The 20,656-nt window shown below is 41.4% G+C and overlaps 1 protein-coding gene across 1 annotated transcript in view; it reads left to right on the top strand.

Moving 5' to 3' along the window:
* The window catches only part of PIK3R4 (phosphoinositide-3-kinase regulatory subunit 4), a 69,516-nt gene that overhangs the window by 9,933 nt on the left and 38,927 nt on the right, over positions 1 to 20,656 (top strand). The window contains exons 4-8 of the mRNA XM_008063730.2: positions 2,511 to 2,645; positions 4,806 to 5,027; positions 9,860 to 10,033; positions 15,541 to 15,686; positions 18,108 to 18,311. Coding sequence (XP_008061921.1) covers positions 2,511 to 2,645; positions 4,806 to 5,027; positions 9,860 to 10,033; positions 15,541 to 15,686; positions 18,108 to 18,311 — 881 coding nt within the window. The remainder of the gene's footprint in view (positions 1 to 2,510; positions 2,646 to 4,805; positions 5,028 to 9,859; positions 10,034 to 15,540; positions 15,687 to 18,107; positions 18,312 to 20,656) is intronic.

The raw sequence follows: 20,656 nt of genomic DNA, 5'->3' as shown, positions 1-20,656 counted from the left end.
CTTGGTAAAATCAAGTAAAATAAAAGTTTATAGGTTTTATAAACAAGCTGTATCTTCCTTACCAGGATTTTTTGACCCAATTTTGACTCAGTGTATCTTAATCTGTTCCTATTTGTGTTAAATAGGTAAAATTCTCGTGTGTAGGTGCCATATTAACATACATTCGATTACTAATAGGTATAGCATAAAAATTATAGCTACTATTATTGAAAAATCTGCCATGTGTTAGAGCAATTTCTGTTCTAGGTTGTTGGCGAGGGTTAGTTGTGAGATCTCATAGCTAACCCTTGCAACAACATTGAGCAGTAGATGTTGTATTCCCTTTATTTACAGGTGAGGAAATTGGGGTTAGGAGAGGTTAAATAATGTGACCCTGTGTTACATCTGGTTTAATTCTCAGAGCTCCTGGTCTAGACTTGGTTTCAAAGCTGTCCTGCTCTTCTGTGGTCTTCTGGGTCTATGGTCAGAGTCCGTGATAGCCCAGGGTCAGTGCCTGCAGCCTGCATTGTCCCTTCTACATGGCTTGGTACCTGAAAAAGCAGCCTTTTTTAAATAGAGCTTAAGGTCTCTATGCTTGTGTGGCCAAATGCGATTGAAACACACATGCCGTGCTTACAGTGTTCTTTTTTATCTCAGAGATGCTGATGCAGATTTGTATCTTGTGTAAAGTGAACTGGCAAGTGTGCTATGGTTTATGGACTTAAATGGGGGAAATAAGCGTAGATCTACTCGGAGTGTAGAGGTATCCAGAAAAATAAGAGACTTTTCCTCGTAAAAATACACTTGTTACAGCAGGGATATTCATTTGAGATTTTGGCTTATTACCAGGGTGTGGCTCAGGGTTTTTCCATCTTCGAGATGAGCAGACATTGTAGGTATTAACATTTTGCTTACTTAGAGGTAAGTTTTCGTTCTGTTCAGAGCAATGCTGGTCCTGGCAGGGGTGGGGAGTGGGACCCCAAGATGAAGGAATTCATTGTATTTGATGGACTCAAAGATCTTAAAACTACTGTAAGGTGCATTTCAATTTCAGAGATGTTAAGAGCAAGGAAAACTTCTTTTTTTTGAGTTGGAGTCTCACTCTGTCACCCAGACTGGAGTGCAGTGGCCACTCCCGGCCACCACAGCCTCAACCCGCTGGGTTCCGGTGATCCTTCCGCCTCAGCCTTCCAAGTAGCCAGAATTACAGGTGTGTGCTACCATGCCCGGCTGATTTTTTGATTTCTTGTAGAGATGAGGTCTCACTGCCCAGGCGGGTCTCGAACCCGCGGGCTCAGGCAATCCACTCATCTCAGCCTCCCAAAGGCGCGGGATTACAGGCTGAGCCACCGAGCCCGGCTGAAAACTTCTTATTTTAAGTTTAAGGTAGTTAAACTTTGTGTTCAGTACTGTTCACTGCAAAGGACAGGAGTGCAGTCTGGCTGGTCATGGTTGTATGTTAAGAAACACATTGTTCCGGGCGCGGTGGCTCAAGTCTGTTATCTCAGCACTTTGGGAGACTGAGGTGAGAGGATTGCCTGAACTCGGGGGTTTGAGACCAGCCTGGGCAACTTGATGAGACCTTGTCTCTACAATAAATAAAAAAAGAAGCTGGGTGTGGTAGTGCATGCCTGTAGTTCTGGCTACTTGTAAGACTGAGGCGGAAGGATCTCCTGAGGTCAGCAGGTTGAGGCTGTGGTGGTGGTGTGAGCATGCCACTGGTCTCCAGTCTGGGCAACAGAGTGAGACTCCGACTCCAAAAAAAAAGAAAAAAGCACAGACGTGGGAGGCAAGCAAGGACATGGACACAAGAATAACTACAAATGGAAGGAAGAAGAAAGTGTGAGCACAGAGCAGACCTCATTGGTAGTGACAGCACAAGTCAGTAGTAGGTATTCTACAGTAGTGAGGCATTTCTTAATAGGTCAGAAGGAGAAAGTAGAAGTTACGACTGTAGAGATATGGCAAACAGTTGAACACTCTGGTCTCCTAAGAGCTTCAGAGCCTCACTTGGAAAGCAGTCTGTCAGTGGTTTCTCTTTGAGGTAGTTGTGACTCCTCACTTACCTGTGAAAACACTGAACTCCAATTGTCTGAGCATCCAGTTAGTAAGTGGCAAGTTCAAGATTGGAACCCAGGTCTGTCTGGTTCCAAAACCCAACCTGATCTGTTGTTTTAATGTGAATATCTCTGTTAATCTGGTAAATATCTCTCTTTTATCAAAGTTCTAAGGGTAAGTCTCTGTAGAAGGATTGAGACTTTATTTGCCTAAATAGATTTGGGTGTAATATTTTGGATTTATTTTTGTATTTTTTTTAAGCTTATTCTTCATTGATAAAACTGGCAGTTCGGAGATAGTTATAGATTATGAGATCATTTACTAAAATCTGATGAGGTTAAGTGCCGAATGAAAAATCCTACCTTTTCCCCTTAGTTTTATGATTATTATTTATATGTAAAAGACATAGGAAAAGCTATAAGCACTACAAAGATTTAAGATTATAATGCATTTTTTTCCTTTTTATCTTCTAGAAAATATAGCCCTACTGGCAGAAACAGCTCTGAGATTCCTGGAATTAGTGCAGTTAAAAAATCTTAATATGGAAAATGATCCCAATAGTGAAGAAATAGATGACGTTACCCATCCCAATGGAAATTATGACACAGGTTGTATAATTTTCTCTTCCAGAGTTCCTATTGTTTAGAATGAATTGCTGATACTGACTTGTGGAACTGTCGCTTGTAGTTTTCATGTGAGGGGAGGAGTCTTGGATATATAGACAGGAGCTAGGAAGGATCCCTGTGTTGATGATTCTCTCTGTCCTCATGCACTGTTACCATGCTGAAAAATGATCAGCTTGTCACCGTAGGTGCTAATAACTCGACTGTTTTTCAGCCATAATTAATTTGTGTAAACAGTTAAGCTAGCTGAGTTATGTAATTCTCATAAAAGAGAGAAAATTGGGAATATTGTAGCTAAAGAATCTAAACCTTTTATGCTTATGTGGCTATATTCTGAGTAGCCTCAGCCATAAATTTTGTTTCCTACACCATCTGCGATTTACATTTCAAAGCCCACCCCTTTTGCCGCATAAGGAATAGATGTGATGGGACATTCATTGAGGTCAAAGCCCTATCTTAGGCTTCTTTGCACTCACATGACTTTCATAGGCTTTTAGTTAATGTTTGTTGAGTGAAAGACTGAGAAGTAAAATAATGGGCTTAATCTGCTCCAAGATGTTTCTAGTTGCGAATAGCTAGAGAAATTGCATTTTTAGATTTTTTTTTTTTTTTTTTGAGTTGGAGTCTCACTCTGTCACCCAGACTGGAGTGCAGTGGCTGCTCCAGGCCACCGCAGCCTTGACCTGCTGGGCTCCAGTGATCCTTCCGCCTCAGCCTTCCTAGTAGCTGGAACTACAGGCGCGCGCTACCACGCCTGGCTAATGTTTTGGTTTATTGTAGAGATGAGGTCTGGCCAAGTTGCCCAAGTGGGTCTCGAACCCGCGGGCTCAGGCAATCCACCCATCTCAGCCTCCCAAAGCGTGGGATTACAGGCTGAGCCACTGAGCCCGGCTCATTTTTAGATTTTTATGCTAGAGAAAAGTGTAATGCCTTTTACTTGTTCAGATGCCACTGTTTTTAGACCACATATGTTATCTAGAGTTGAATACAGTGGGATAATTTTGAACTTATGGGAGGAGATATCAGAAAGGAAGTCCTGCCTTTTTTTCATAGATTTACCTTAGAAGATGATAGTGTCCTACGTTCTATACCATGTAATTGGAACTTTTTAGATAATGAAGTTAAGTGTTTAGACTTTGGGGGAGTTAACCAGAAGTTCTTTTTTTTTTTGAGTTGGAGTCTCACTCTGTCACCCAGACTGGAGTGCAGTGGCCACTCCCAGCCACCGCAGCCTTGACCTGCTGGGCTCCAGCGATCCTTTTACCTCAGCCTTCCGAGTAGCCAGAATTACAGGCACGCGCTACCATGCCCGGCTGATTTTTTTGATTTATTGTAGAGATGAGGTCTGGCCAAGTTGCCCAGGCGGGTCTCCAACCCGCGGGCTCAGGCAATCCACTCACCTCAGCCTCCCAAAGCGTGGGATTACAGGCTGAGCCACTGAGCCCGGCAACCAGAAGTTCTTAATGTGAGCATATAGTGTTGCATATTAGACCAGTTACTCTTTCCCTAGACAGGACAGGAGTGGCCTCTGCCCTCATTTATTTAGTCAGCAGGTACTTGTTAAACACCAGCTGTGCATCAGGCAGCTAGGAGCCTGCTCTAAGCCGTAGAGCAGGGTGATGAGTCAAGCACAAACGGTCCTGCTCTTGAGCTCACCTAAAAAGGGGTAGAGCAGAGAAGATACGGCCAGGGAAGGCAGTAGCCACAACAAGTAAAGCCTTGACCGCGCTTACAGTGTGTTTTCTGGCTTTCTGAAATATAATAAACTGACCTTTAAAAATGCATTATCAAATAATTGCTTAGTACCATTATACTGTATCCTGAACCTATGCACTATTTTCAAGCCCATGATTAAGTTGATCTTATTGCGACAGTGTGCTCTTTCTGGTGCCTCCCTATAATTTTCTCCTTGATTTCATAAGTGGAGATATTTAATTAGTGAGACAGTTGCTGTGTTGGTGGTGTCTGCTTATTAGGATCCTCTTTATTTTCCATCCTTCAGCATTTGGAACGTGGAAAAACATAGTGCTTCAAGACTTGGTGGCTTCTGTATTTACTCTGTTCTTGTGAGGAGCAAGAAGGAAGAGTGGGGCCATGTTTGTGGGGAAAAGCTGAGTCCTGTCTTTTGCGCTGTTTCTTGTCCAGAGCTCCAAGCCTTACATGAGATGGTCCAGCAGAAAGTCGTCACTCTGCTGAGTGACCCTGAGAACATTGTGAAGCAGACCCTGATGGAGAGTGGAATCACCCGGCTGTGTGTGTTTTTTGGGCGCCAGAAGGCCAACGACGTCTTGTTGTCCCACATGATCACTTTCCTCAACGATAAGAATGACTGGCATCTTCGGGGAGCTTTCTTTGATAGTATAGTCGGTATGATTTTTGTTTTAAAATTTACCTGTAAGATTTCGAATTATACTTTCAAATAAATACTTTCTGCGGTCTGAAAGTTAGATGATGCTACCAAATTTTATTAATAATGAAATGAATTCCTAGTACTTCTTCTGTCTTCATGCTGCTTTTGGATGATGTAAGTGTTTTAGCTGGTACAGGGGTTGGTAAACTAACGTGTGATACATCCGTATGAAGGAATGCCTTGTGGTCACTACAAACTATTTTAAAAGAATGATGACCTGGGAAGTACCGTGAAACACGGTTGAAGTGACTGACATACGTATGCTGTAAATCTAAAAGTGTGATGTCAGTTGTATAAAGGTAACAGATTATACGCATATGTGTGTTTATAAAGCAAACGTGAACATACATCACTTTTAGAATCAGGAAAAAGGCTGGGCTCAGTGACTCATGCCTGTAATCCCAGAACTCTGAGAGGCTGAGGTGGGAGGATTGCTTGAGCCCAGAAGTTCAAGGTCAGCCTGGGCAACATAGCAAGATCCTATCTCTCCAAAAATAAAAAATAAAAAAATGTGTGTATGTGTGTTTGTGTGTGTATAAAATTATAAATGAGAATTACTTTCAAAAGAAAAGTTGTAGACTTTGCTTTAAATTTGTGAAAAATTAAGCAGCTCTTTTTTGCTGTTCTTTCATTTTGCAATTTTTTTTTTTTTTGAGTCAGAGTTTATACTCTGTTTTCCAGGCTGGAGTGCAGTGGCGTGATCACAGCTTACCACAGTGTTGACGCCTGGGCTCAGGTGATCCTTCTACCTTAGCCTCCCGAGTAGCTGAGACTACAGGTGCAGGCCACCACATCCCCAGCTAGGTTTTTTGTTTTTTGTGTTTTGTTTTGTAGAAGCAAGGTCTCACTATGCTTGCAATTCTTGATTTTCAGATTTATCTAAGAAAGCCAGACATCTTGTATTTTGTATGCATGACTCCTGTTACATTTAGATTCAAAATAGTAAGTGAAGTAGATTTTATTTTGAGTGGGTTAAGTAATGTTTGACATGGGGTTTGATATTTTTCTCTTGAATAATAACTGGTCCCTTGCCTCAGCACGCACTGATCTTTTCAGCTTTAGATTTGGTCAGTTGTTATTCTCTGCTGGGTTCGTGGTATCACGATTCCCCACTAACCCCTCTTGCTGTCATTTCCCACATGATGTTACAGCCATCTGTTAACACAAAGGCTTAAAGACTGTTCTACCCATGTGAAAGCTTAGCTGGTATCCAGACTTTCTCTTGGTAGCAGAAACCTGTAAGGCTTTGGGTTTTGAGTCTCAGTCATCTAGGAAAGTGGCTGTTACGATGTTTGCTATTAGCGTTTTTCTCGCTAAGAAAAGAACGCATGGTGCGACAGGATTGACATTTCTGTAAATGCTGTCATATAATGTTTTGGAGAATAGGGTACTTTGTACTTTGAAGAGATGGCCTATTTTTCTTGCTTTGTTATTACTGGAAATTATTGTACCTCTTTTTTTCTTTTCTTTTTTTTTGAGTTGGAGTCTCACTCTGTCACTTCAGGCTGGAGTGTAGTGGCATGCTCATGGTCACTGTAGCCTCATCCTGGTGGGCTCAGGTGATCCTTCCACTTCAGCCTTCCAAGTAGCTGGAACTACAGGCACGCACCACCATACCCAGCTAATGTTTTGATTTACTGAAAGACAAGTTCTTGCCATGTTGCTCAGATTGGTCTCAAAACCCTAGGCTCAGGAAGTCCTCTCGCCTCTGTCTCCCAAAGCGCTGGGATTACAGATGTGAGCCACCACGCCTGGCTCCTCTTTATTCCAGAATCTTTAATTTGGTTTTTATTTTTGCATTAGTTTATTGATGTGTCTTAGTCTTGTAAGACTTCATCTTACTCAGTTCTTAAATACAACATTCTTTGCTTCTTATATCTTTTTTTTTTCTCTCTTCTTCCAAATAATTTTATTTTTATTTCTTTTCTGGAGAAAAGATTGTTCTTAGAACTTTGGCTGTCTATTGGGTAGATCATATGTACTTTGAAACATATCTCTATATTTGTTCCTTTTTTATTTAAAAATGCTTTCTACTTTTTTGTGTATAGCAATAATACATGCTTCTATTACCTTTAGAAATCAAATTTGGAAGCCGGGTGCAGTGGCTCATGCCTATACTCTCAGCACTTTGGGAGGCTGAGGCAAGAGGATTGCCTGCGCCCATGGGTTAGAGACCAGCCTGGGAACATGGCAAGACCCTGTCTCTACAGTTAAAAAAAAAATTAGCTGGGCATGGTGGCGCATGTCTGTAGTTCCAGCTGATTGGTAGGCTGAGGCAGGATAGCCTGAGCCCAGCAGTTCGAGGCTTGGTGGCCTTTAGCAGCATTCCACTGCTCCAGCCTGGGTGACAGAGTGAGACTGACTCAGAACAACAAAAAAATTAAATTTGGAAAATACAGAACCGAGAAGAAAACAGATCATCTTTAATCCTGCAACTCATGCACAATCTCTGTGAAAGTTTTGGTGTTTTCTCCGTCCCTCTTCCTCGTTTCTTTGCATCCCATTTATCCTGTTTTGTTGATGGTTAAGAGCAGGACTGTGGAGCCAGACTGTGGGGTTCCAGTTCTTGGTTTGTCACTTGCTAGTTGTGGTCCCTTGGAAAAATCATTTAATGTCTTTTGTGCCTTAGTTTACCTGTCTGTAAAATGGGGATGATAATAGTGCTGGTCTCACAGGTTGTTGTGAAGATAGAATGAATTAACATGTGCAGTAGTACCTGGCATGCAAGTGCTATGTATATATTATATTATTAATCTCAGTTTTTACTAGTACATATTCTAAACATTTTCTCATGTCATTAAGAATTCTCTGAAACCATAATTTAATGAATCAAAGTTACTCCATTATGTGGTTTTGCCTAAATTTATTTGTTTATTTTTATTTTTATTTATTTTTTTAATCAATATTTTTTATTATGATATTGTGGGGTACAGTTAAGGGTTAGGTATACAAATATGCTTCGTTCAGGCACCCTTGTTGATAAGAGGTGTCTCCCCGTGGTTTTGCCTAAATTTATTTAACCCTTCTTTTGGATATTTAAATTGTTTTCATTTTTTTCTATTATATATTATATGGATAATCTTTTATATATTTAAATATGTAAAATAGGTTGTTGTTTCTGATTATTTTCTCAGGATGGAAGTATAACATTTTATTTACTGGGTTAAAGAATGAATTTATTTTTAAAACTTTTAACACATTTAAGAGTATATCATTCTGCATGCCATCTGCTTTAAGTACTGCATACCCTTTTGATGTGAAATAGGCTTTGCTTAATCTCTGCCTGTTGGAAGTGTAAAATGATAACTTGTTTTGATGTGTATTTTTTTAGCTTAACTATCATGTTGAAAAACTTTCTCATGTTGAGTACTTGTTTATATTTCTAATTCTATGAATTTTTCTGGTAGAGTTATTTATGCTTATTGATTTTTTTTTTTTTGAGCCTTTTAGTATACACATTAGGAACATTAGGTTTTTTTTTGTTGTTGTTGTTGAGTTGGGATCTCACTTGTTGCTTAGGCTGGAGTGCAGTGGCACGATCCCAGCTCACCGCAGCTTCCACCTTCTGGGCTCAAGTGATTCTTCTGCCTCAGCTTCTTGAGTAGCTGGGACTACAGATGTGTGTTACTATGCCTGGCTAATTTTTTAATGTTTTTGTAGAGATGAGGTCTGGCTATGTTGCCTAGGCTGGTCTTGAACTCCTGGGTTCAAGTCATTCTCTCATCTTGGCCTCCCGAAGTGCTGGGATTACGTATGAGTCACTGTACCCAACCAGCTTTTTTTTCTTTCAGATCATTTTGAGCACACGGTTTGTCTCACCTTGTTCTTTAACTTCTTATTTTTTATATTACTTTTGCAAATTATTTTTATATAGTCAATTTATTTGATCTTGTGTGTATGTGTGTGTGTGTTTAACTTTTGTGCTTACGTTGTTTTCCCATTCCATATTTATTGCATTTCTTCTTTTCATTTTAATTCTTTAGTTTTCACACATAACTGTTTAATTGATCTTTATTTTGGTTGTGATATAAGTTGAAATATAAATTTTCTTTTTCTTGTCAGAAATGTAGCCAGTTTTTCCGACACTGTTTATTAGACATTTTTTGTTTATTTCTCATTGGTTTGTGAGGCTTTCTTAGTCTGTGGCATGCCTCTGCGTATCTAGTCTCTTCCATTGATTTCTATATTCTTGTACTCAAGTTCATAGCTATTTGTTATATATTTTAAATCAACTTTATAATCTGATAGGGATAAGTTTCCAGATGTCATTCTTCATTTTCAAAACATTTTAAAACTATTTTAGCTCATTGTACATTTCAGTTTGTAAAGATCCCCTTGAATTCTTAGGTTGAAACTTTCGTAAAAAGGGTTGCATGGGAGGTAAACTGCCACAGTCCTTGCGTATCTTGAAATGACTTGATTTGGTTTGACAGTTTGGTTTGACCAGATGTAGAATTCCTTTCATAATTTTGAAGGTCTTGCTCTGCTGTCTTCTACACCTATTATTGTTGAAGATCATTTGTTGCCTGCCTGATTCTTCTTCCCTTTTAGGAGCCCTATATTTTTGTTTTTGTAAGTTCTTAGGATCCTTGCTTTTTCGTGGTGCCCTAGAATTTCTTGATGCATTGCTTTGATATTTGTCTATTTACTATGCTGTGTATGTGGACAACGTTTTTTCCTGGATTATTGGTCAATATGTTTGACTTTTGCTTAGTTTTATTGTTTTACTGCTGATATATGTACTTGCAGGTATTGAACAATCACATAATATGTTGCTTCTCATTTTCAGGTGTTGCTGCTTATGTGGGCTGGCAGAGCTCCTCAATTCTCAAACCCCTGCTGCAGCAAGGTCTTAGTGATGCCGAGGAGTTTGTTATTGTGAAAGCTCTGAATGCCCTTACCTGTATGTGCCAGTTGGGACTGCTGCAAAAACCCCATGTGTACGAGTTTGCCAGTGATATTGGTATGTGTCTGTTTCTCAAAATTAAGATATGGGAAGAACTTTATAAAATTTCTAGATACTATAGAGTGAGAATTACAACTGTATTGTTCCTACTTTTGATTGCATGGGTGTGTATGTGAGTATGCACATGTATACGTGCTTATGTACTTGAGAGAGAGACAAGCAGACTCATTTTGTCCTCCACTCCAGGTTGACAAGTATCACTTTGTTTTCATCCATTGTTAAGCGTCTACCACCCTTGAAAAAAAACAAGGGTTTTTTTTGGTTTTTAGCATGATGTTGGCAAAGGCTTCACTACTCTGAAGAGTAAACTTATTTTTGGACACTTAACCACTAGTTAATTTGAAGATTGGCTGCAAAGGATTATCTGTGACATATATTTCACTGGTTGCCAGTTAAGAATTCATAGTATTGAAATTACTGATGTTACTGATTTTCTGAACCAGTGAAAGGAATTAATTGACCTTGATAGCAATGCTCTATATCCCGGAAACTTAAAATTTAGAATAAGAGCAAACAAATGTATAAGGCAGATTCTAAAATTAAGAATATCTGGAACTTTTAGTCCTCATATCACTTCGTTTTAAGAAAGGAAACAATGTAAGATTGCCAGGTGACTCTACTGGGAGAACAAAAAATCTTAGCAGATTGTCTCTTTGAATGAAATACTTAATTGCAACTAAAGGCTTTGCCGAGGAAAATTAATAGAAAGTCAGAATTGGTTAGAGTTGAATAATAGATTTTTCCCGAGACAATCCCCAGAGAAAAAAGAGCAGTTATTATTTATTTTCATGTTGAGAAACTAGATGGTAGCTAATGGAGATTTTTTTAAAAATCCTAGAAAATTTTATAACACGAATATTAATTATTTTTTATTTGTGGAAAACTAAAGCATATGTAGACTTTTAAATATCGCATTCTAATATCGAGAATTGTTCTTTTAGTTTATTTGTGACTTAGTTTAAATGTGGCTTGAATTTTTTAATGATTATGTTACAAATCACACATTTAGTAGAAAATTGTTGAATACTGACAACTCAATCATGTTAAGACTCTATTACAGTGAAATGTGTCTGATTTTTCCTATAAGCTGCAGAGTGCTGAACCTTGAGGGATTCATTTTCTCTTAAGTTTTTACCATTTTTTTAAAGGATCTAATAGTTTGGGAACCAAAGTTGATCAATAATGTAATGAAAAGGGGATATTAGGAGTTTTTTGTTTTAATTTCTGGCGCTATATAGTTGAAGGCAGATGTAGAAAGCACCTATTCTCATAGTAATATTAAAGAGAAAATGTATCATTTTTCATGCATATCTTAAAACCTGGATTATTTTCCTATTGATTCTCATTTTCTGAATCCTTACTTAGTATTGTCTTTTCTTCCGTGAAAGTGGCTCTATTTCCCAGAAGTTGAATTTATCTTGCTTAGGATTTTTTTTTTTTTTTTTTGAGTTGGAGTCTCACTCTGTCATCCAGACTGGAGTACAGTGGTACGCTCCCGGCCACCGCAGCCTCAACTTGCTGGACTCTGGTGATCTTTCCGCCTCAGCCTTCCATGTAGCTGGAACTATAGGTGTGCACTACCATGCCCGGCTAATTTTTTGATTGATTGTAGAGATGAGGTCTGGCTAAGTTGCCCAGGCAGGTCTCGAACCCGCGGGCTTAGGCAGTCCATTCACCTTGGCCTCCCAGAGCGCTGGGACTACAGGCTGAGGCACCGAGCCTGGCTGCTTTAGATTTTGATCTTCTTTATTTTAATATATATCCTCTGTATGTGTTGTGTGTGTATACAAGTATATATACACAGTCTTGTAATTTCACATAATACATTTCTCCTGTTGCCTAGTTATTTGAAAATTATTTTTGAAATTTAATATAGCTTATAATTTGCATTTTATTTATTTAAAAAATAGTTGTCCATCAATTTTAAAGCAAAAGTCGTCATAAAGATAGCTTTTTATCCCTGCTCTCAAAGTTTGTAGAGAAAGGAATATATGGAGAGCTCATATATCTGTAGGGTAAAAGTAAATTATGTTTATGTACAGAATAAACCTAGTGCCATACAAATTCTTGGTTGGATAGCTCCCTTAGAATTAGAACTGAATTTGGTACCAGCTATTAAAAAAAAAAAAAAGGCTCGCTGAAAAACAAAATCAAGTAAACAATCATTTGTTGGCATTTTAGACTATTTAAAATTAAATAACAGTGTTTAGTAACTTAGATGCATTCACTGATTCTTTCTTTGGCCCGAAAGAGTTTACTGTGGATGCTCCCTATGGAATCGTTCAGTTACTGTATTCTTGTCCAAAATTTCAAAAAAAATTTTGATTTTTTTTATGGTTTCTGTCTTTGTTGAACTTCTTGTTGTGTTTGTGTATTGTTTTCCTGATTTCATTTAGTTGTCTGTGTTCTACTGTAGTTCACTGAGCTGCTTTAAGGTGATTATTTTTCTTTGTCAGTTTGTAGATTTTCCATTTCTTTAGGGTCCATTTCTGATGCTGTTTGTATTCTTTTGGTGGTGTTATGTTTCCCTAATTGTGATCCTGTGACCTTGTGTTGGTGTCTGTGCATTTGAAGAAAGGCAGCTCTTCCAGCCTTTACAGACTGCCTTCAGTAGGGAGTGCCCTACCAAGTCAGCCTGTCCAGAGATTTTGGGTGGACTATCTGGCAGGGTCTATGGGCAAGCTTGCTGTTGTAGTCCTTGGGCAGTCTGGGCTGCTGTCTGGTTCCACAGGGGCTGGCCTGATGCCTGGGTCCACAGAGTTAGGCCTGGAACCTAGGTGCACTGGGTAGCCCTTGGTCCTGGGTCTACCTGTGGCCAGCCTGGTACTAGGTTCCACTGATGTGGGCCTGTTGACTTTTTCATGGGGGAAAGCATAGAGCTTGGGTCTGCAGGATGGGCCTGGAGCCTGCGCCTGTGGTTACTGACCTGAAGCTTGGATGCATGGTGGCTGGCCTGGTGCTGGAACAAGCCTTGAGCCTGTGGAACCTACTTGGTGCTGGGTTGGGCCTATTGCCTAGGTTCACGGGATGACCTGATCCTGACTCTGTGGGAGTTGACTTGATGCTGGGGTCCCTTAGCATGGACCTAGAGCTCGAGTTCATGGCCACAGGCCTGGGAGTTGTTCCGTGGGGGCTGACCTGAGCCTGAGTCCATAGAGGCAGTCCTGGATCCTGGGCCTGGATGGCTTGCTGAGGGTCAGGGTCTGCTGGGCTGGACCTGGACCCTGGGTGCAGGATAGCCTGAGTCCTCCAGGGCTGCCTGGGTACTGGGGCTGGCCTGGAGGCTGAGTCTCCAGAGATGGGCCTGGGTCTTGGGTTTACGGTGGTTGGCCTGGAGCCTGGCGCTGCAGGGAAGGGCATGGAGCCTGGGTTTCACTGCATGGGCCTGGTGCTGGATCTCTGGCAAAGCTGGGTGCTTCCTTAACCTCCTTGCCCACCTGCTCTGGGCTGTGCTGCCTGAGCTTGGGGGTATGTTGACTTGGGTGATACAAAAGTGAAGCTATCCTTTCTGCCCTCTAGATGTGGTTTTTCTCATTTTTGTGCTATACCAAGGTGCTGTAGTCTCTCACCTGGATTCCTCAGCTCTTAGGATGGTATTTTCGTGCATGGATAGTTGTTAAAATGGATTTTTCTACAAGGGGATGAACGCCGAAGTGTCCTGTTCTGCTGTCTTGCTGATGTCATTGTTTGTGGCAGCGATTCTTAAAAGGAATGGCGGTGGTAGTTTTGATGGTGACTATCACGACTTCTTTGCCGTCCTTTTAAAAACTGTCCTCTTCCTACTGGAATGTTGCGAATACATTTCCCCAAGCTTGTTTCAGATGATGTGAGTGTGTTAGACAGAGAAAGGTTGAGTGTGCTGTTTTGTGGGGATTTCTTATGGTCCAGCTCTTGCCTCTGAATATTGGAGGTGCTTTGTGTCAGCCAGCTACTTACGGATGTAATAATGCTGTGGAAAGTCAGCCCCAGAATTTCAGAAGTGCTTCCATACATTTCTCATCATACGTCCTCGGGCTGTGGGTGGCTCTGCTTCAGGCCATGCAGCTCCAGAGTGTCTGTGACTCATCTGTCTAATTCTGGGGCCTGGCTGTAGGAGCACTGGCTGCTGCTTGTGTCCTCTCCTGATGTCAGAAGCCTGAGCAGGCAAGCCTGGCCATGCTGCCCGTCCCACGTGTCTGCTTGTGTTGCCTTTTGTTGATTACCATTGGTCGGAGCAGATAACAAAACATCATGCTGTATAAACCAGAAAATTAAATAAACATCTCTTCATACCTTTTATTTAATGATTTTATGTATTAAAGTCTTGTTCCAGCACCAGGGCTGAGCCAAAAGCAAGGGCAGAGAAGTACCCTGTGTGTGCCCCACCACATACGAAGTGTGTAAGTGTGGTTGTGTATCACAAGGAAGTAAGAATTGGGGTAAATAGTTAAGTGTAATTCAGTTTCCACAACTGTCAAGCTGTTATGGGTTTAGCTACTTTCTGGGGTTTTGATCACTGCTTTTCCGGTCCTTATTCTCCTTGTCAAAGGGAAAATTCCAATCCTCCCTTCTTGGCTGGATCAGAGGCTGCAGGGTGTTCATGAAATAATCTAAACCTTCCCGTGCAATTAGAAGAGTTGGAGATGTGAGAAAGTTAGAGAGACTCTGAGTGCATCTTTTCTCCTTCTCATTTTAATAGAAGTTTTATTAGGATACGACAGTACTCTTACTTCTCTTTTAGCGTGAATTTCTGATGAACTAACTATCATCTGAATGCTGTCTTTGCATGCTTAAAGCTACAAAAAAATTTTTTTCTTTGAAAAGTTTGAATTTTAGTCTAAATCAGGTTAGTCTAACTTCTATTGAAATCATTGATTTTATGCTTGGTAGATAAAATTATTAAATAAAAGGTATGAAAAGATGTTTATTTAATTTTCTGGTTTATACAGCATGATGTTTTGTGCCTTTTAAATTTCCCTGTATAATGTCTTGTGAATGAAATTATGAATTATTAGAATTATCAGATTTGATCAAACTCGTGCATTAGAAAGAGTGTCAGAAAAGTCAGATCGTTTCCTAATCTTGTTGCTGTGGTTTGGAGAAGTAACAGCTCCCTTGTTTCTTTGTCCCTTGTGTGGTAAATGCTGTGTCCTTGGATTTCTGTGGGGGTGCAATGGGGGAGGGACAGTTTGTTGTATGTTGTTGGGACTCTTACTGTCTCTGTCTAGTAGTTTTCAATCCAGTGTTATAAGTGGGTAGGTGCTCACACATTTTTAGCCCTGACTAAAAAAATATAAATTTTAAATCCTCCGGAAAGGGGCAACTTTTTATTCTTTTATGGTACTGCTGCTCGGTATGATAAGAGAATATTGTTCATTTGGTGGAGCTGATGCCTCCATTGAGTATGCGAAGGCACCTGGTAGGAACTCTGTGGTACAATCCTCTCATCAATTCGAAGATGAAAACGTGTTTATCCTGATAGTTTGAGATTCACTGATCCGATCCACACCTTCTAACCCTTTTAGCCCCCTTCCTGTGTCATCCCAATTTATGGATACGCTATGGTGCCGTGGGGTTCATCACAGTGGTAGCCCACCAGATAAGCACAGCTGATGTCTACTGTAAACTGATGCCTTATCTTCACCCATACATCACCCAGCCGGTAATACAGGTATGCAGTTCCAGCTTGGGTTCCTTCCTCCCTTCAGACTCAGCCTTGTTACAGACATGTTTAGGGAGTCCTAGGGGCCTGCAAGTACCTGAAGATTTAGATTGGGCTGTGTAATTCTTGTACTCTTTTCAAGCTAGTTAATGATAATGGACCAAGCACCTTTACAGGTAAGAAAAGTTCAGGGGGATATCATACATCTTGTTCTGCCTAATATAGTACATAGTAGTTTACACTTTATTTTTTGTCATTTTATAAAGCATCTGCTGTTAAAGTGAAATTTAATCAGCAAAAATGTATATGGTGGACCTCTGCTTTTTTATTGTAAAAAATGTAACCGATTTCAGCCAAAATCATTATTTATGATAAAACAGAAGAAATCTTTTTTAAATGTTTGGTGTGTTTTTGACCACTAATGGGCTTTGGTGTCTTTTCTTTTTTAACCTAACAAACCACCCTCTACCTTCCACCTCTGGTAGGATAGCACTAGATGATAAACTCTAGGTCTTTGGTTTGTTCAAGGCAACTTTTTTTTTTCTTTCTGAGTCAGAGTCTCACTCTGTTGCCCAGGCTGGAGTGCAGCGGCACACTCATGGTTACTGCAGCCTCGACCTGCTGGGCCCAGGCAATCCCTTTACCTCAGCCTCCTGAATAGCTGGAACTATGGGTGTGAGCAACCACGTCTGGCTAATTTTTTGATTTGTTGTAGTGATGAGGTCTCGCCAAATTGCCCATGCTGGTCTTGAGCCACTGTGTCTGGCCAAGGCAAATTTTATTTACCTAACTTGTCAGTGTTTATACTGTTCAGCTTGCTAGACAGCCAACATCAAAGTAGACATTTAAGGAGAATGAAATGATGAGAGATGATTATGACTGTTAAGACATCCTGCAGTCTCCTGTTTTTACCAAAACTCCATTTTCTGTTTGGAAATTTGCATGCCTCTCTGGCTTTCTCTTACTTTTTTGTCTTATGTCCCTTCCCTATGGCCTCTGGTTAAAGACGATGACCTGGAGTAAACTCTGGATATTTGAGAGCTTTGGCTGTGCCTTCAGGCTTTACTTTCCTTATAAATTCATTCATTTCTGAGGATCACTATTCTTTATTTCATAGAGTTTGTAGAAGTTTTAATTTTTACCCCAAGAGCAATATACACACACACACACACACACACACACACACACACACACATATGATGGATAACAACTAAGGAAGAGAATGTCTTTTTTAAAACTTTATATGCTTCTTTGGAGATTAGGTCAAGATATTCCTACTTCTTTTGGCTGGTTATTCTATTTGGAAGTAAACTTTTAAGAGCCAAGGTGTTTTTTACTTTTCATTGTTAGCACGAGAGCATGCATCTGTGTCTATCATACTAGAAGACGGATAATAAATAACCATGTCAGAAAGTTTTAGAAGGCAAAGAAAGATCTTTTTCTAGATCCCAGGATGTCAGATGATGTCCTAGGTCTGCAAACATCTGCAGTTCACAGGTCTAACAACCAGCAGGTCTGAGCTAGAAAAGATCTCGGAAACCACAGGAAGCTTCAGTCATCACGTTCCCCAGGAGAAGTTTGTTTCCATGATTGTTTTATGTTTTGAAAGGCCAGGATCAGGAGTTGAAAGGCCAGTTACCCGTTTGCTTCATGGGCCTTGTCTCTCTGTGCTTCGGACTCAACACAAGATAACCCTCCATTGCTGACTCCCCTGCTAGTTAGTCAAATGCATCTGTGACAGTCCTCTTGGTGACCGTCAGTTGTGCATGAGCACTCTGTGTTCCATGCACTGGCGAGGGAGGCTTTTTTGCAGGGGTGGGGAGGAGGATGATAGAAGCAGGGTTTTGCGGACCCTCTGGAGAGAGTAGTTTGTGAGAAGCGGCTGACTCGCCCGGGGGATCTTGATGGCCGAGGAAGGCCTGTGGCTCCCGAATGTCTTTCCAGGTCAGACCTGCAGGTGTTAGAGCTGTGAACTGGCAAGTGCCTTGCAGGCCCAGGACACTGACTTTCTGGGGCTTTTTGTTTGCTGAAATCTCTCGGCATGGGCATTTATTATCAGCTTTCCAGTGTGATAGACACAGAAGTGTGTGCTCTAGTGCCAACAAAGAAAAATGAGAGATACCTTCTCTCTCTGAATTCCCTAATGCTTTTTTTCCTTCTGTAGAAAAAAATCTCCTTTTCTCTCCTAGATTGCTCTCCTTTGCTTAGCAAATAAAAATCTATGTTTACTTTTTTTAAATTTAATTTTCAAGATGTGGGGTACAGTTCAGGTTTGGGTAAACAAATGGCCATTGTACAGGCGAAGTTTGGGCCTGACTTTGGTCCCCACTTAGCCTGATGTTAGTTTTTCATATGTGGCATTGATTGAGTTGAAAGATGACTGTACTATGTGTTGTATTTTTGGATATTTTTTTTATCTTTCTGACACAGATTGAAAGAAAACTTGTTCTGCTCAGTGTCTTAAAAGAACCAGTGAGCCGTTCTATATTTGATTATGCTTTGCGGTCTAAAGACATCACTAGCTTGTTCCGACACCTCCACATGCGTCAGAAGAAGCGAAGCGGGGCCCTTCCCGAGTGCCCTCCGCCGGAGGATCCTGCCATCGCCCAGCTTTTGAAGAAGCTACTCTCACAGGTTGTGTCGCCCTTCCCACGTCTTACATGCCATGCAGAGTGCATAAAAATGTTTCGGCAGCTAACATCTTAGAGATGTTGGTCAACATTTCATGGGTCCTTGGCATAAATGCCCAAGGTACTAGATGCTGATAAGGCATTGGGTGGAGCTAAATAGGCAATCCTGGGAGACCTGTTAAGTTTTTAGTGTGACTGCTGGCTAAGTAAATGAGGGAAACAGTAGACGTAACCTTAGGTTTAAGTAATAGTCTTGATTTAGCTCCACATTTCACCAGAAACGTAATGAAATTCAGCTAGACGAAACGTCCTTAAACACAGATGCAATATGGAAAAATCCTGATTCATTTCCATCCAGATTTATAGAGTTATTACTACATGCAAGCAGCTGAAATAACTTGGATTTACAGTGCATCTTAGTTGAATAACCAACAGTTGACTGCTGTATCTTTAGAGCCCATGGGTTTGGATTAGATAGCCGATCTTGTAAGAACTAGGAACTTTTTGAACTTTTTGTTATGCTTGGCATTCGTAAGACTGCTTTAGAAATAATAAGTCTAAATTCACATCCTGTTTTATGAGGAGAAATAAGATAGGAATCCAGATGGTTAGAAATAAAGAACACAATTGCTGAGATGTGTGCTCCGTGAGAGTCATGGGCAGACACTGGAGGACAACTGCACTGTCTTCAGTTCCACAGGATGTTTTTCTAAAGAGAATGCCTGTCGGTCATGTCTTGTCTAGTGGGAGAAAAAGATGAGACGGTGCATTCATTTGCAAAGAGAGAATTTAATCAGTTTTTGCTGATTTTCGTGTGTTGTACAGAACATCAGTGCTGCTTGATGACGCCAGTTTGGGGGATTGAAGGATGGAGCCGGCTCCTGGGCAGGCCGGGCAGGAGCCATTTAGGCTCTTTTAAAAAGATCGAGGTTAGGCTGGGAGGCTGGGGCTGCCTTTGAATGCCTCTTCCAGGACAGTGGCCCTGGTATCTCTTCTCGGAGACTTCACTTCATGGGACTTGCATTTCTGAAGAACGTTTTCTTTTAACCTTGGCTCACACATTAGATGTCTTTTATATTTTAGAAAGCAGTTTATGGAAGGCTAGATTCTGAGTCACATTTTTCTGTTGTTTCTCCCGAGTAAGCAGTCTTTATCCAAAAGGTTTCCCAGCATGCAGTAAAAAGCATCGCGATCTAAACATTTCTTCAGGCTTGAGCATTGTGACTGTATTTCTCTCTCTTCTACTGATCCTGTGTATTAGCTTAAAAGCCTCTGTCCTGAAATCTTCTCTTCCTCATGGGTCATTGGCTGCCCTCTGGAACCACCCAGCCCTGGCCCCTTCTCCTCACCTGGCTGAGGTGTAGGTTTTGCTGCTGCCATGAGTCAAGGGAGGGAGCCAGAGGGAGCCATTCCTATCGCCTTTGCTTTCCGCTTCCTGTGGTTCGTCTCCCAAGCCCTCTCCCATTGTGCTCCTCTGAGCCAGGCCCCGATCCTGGTGCCACAGTCCAGTCACTGAAACTCACTCCTTCCTCCAAATGTTGGTGCTTGGTGTAACTGTTGGTCATTTGCCCTCTCATTTGTCTGTTTCCCCTGCTGAATGTGCTTCTGCTGGTCATGTCTTCAGGAGTCTCTTACGGACAGGGACCGCTCATCGAAGGGAGAGCAGGCCTGGATCCCAGGTCCCTCGGGAGAGGTCACGGTGGGACAGCACCGACTTCCCTCGTTCTGGAAGCCCACAGTGAGTCTGCCACAGCAGTCGGAGCTCTCCATATTGTGTGACTGTCCTTCAGGCAGGCCTGAATGGCTGATGTGCCCCCCGCTTTATAGATGAGGAGGCTGAGTCTCAGGGAAGGCAGGCCACTTGCTTTGGCTCCACAGTGCAGTAGGTTTCGGAGTTGACACTGACCCGGGCCTGTCTGACTCCACACGCCTGTGCTGTGCCATGCTGCTCTCCAGTGAGAGGGCTAAGCTGGGGAGCTGACGTGGGAAACTGGCTTGGGTTTGATGCAGACGTGGGAAGAAGAGCTTGCCGGTCAGCCCGTGTGGTTTCTCTGCCCTCACAGCGCCCTGGGCCTTGTGCTGCCCGGGTTTCTTAGAATTGTGTTAGAAGCTTGGGCCCAGCAAGTCTTGGAGATGGGAGTGGAGGCCTTGCTCTTACCGCCAGGCTATGGAGGGGAGAGACACACTTTTAGCTTCAGCAAGCAGGAATTCTGAGCACGTCTACAGAACTTTTAAAACTTAGATTCTAGAGTTCTTTTGTACAGGACAGTACTTGAGCATGCAGCCTGGGCAGAATAGTTCTTTCTTACCAGCCTACATTGCTTCCATGGGAAAGTGTGCTCAGCATTC

Source organism: Carlito syrichta, unplaced genomic scaffold (assembly GCF_000164805.1).
Source record: "Carlito syrichta isolate Samal-C Ts95f unplaced genomic scaffold, Tarsius_syrichta-2.0.1 Scaffold99365, whole genome shotgun sequence".
Taxonomy (NCBI): domain Eukaryota; kingdom Metazoa; phylum Chordata; class Mammalia; order Primates; family Tarsiidae; genus Carlito; species Carlito syrichta.
This window is presented reverse-complemented; position numbering and strand designations above follow the sequence as displayed.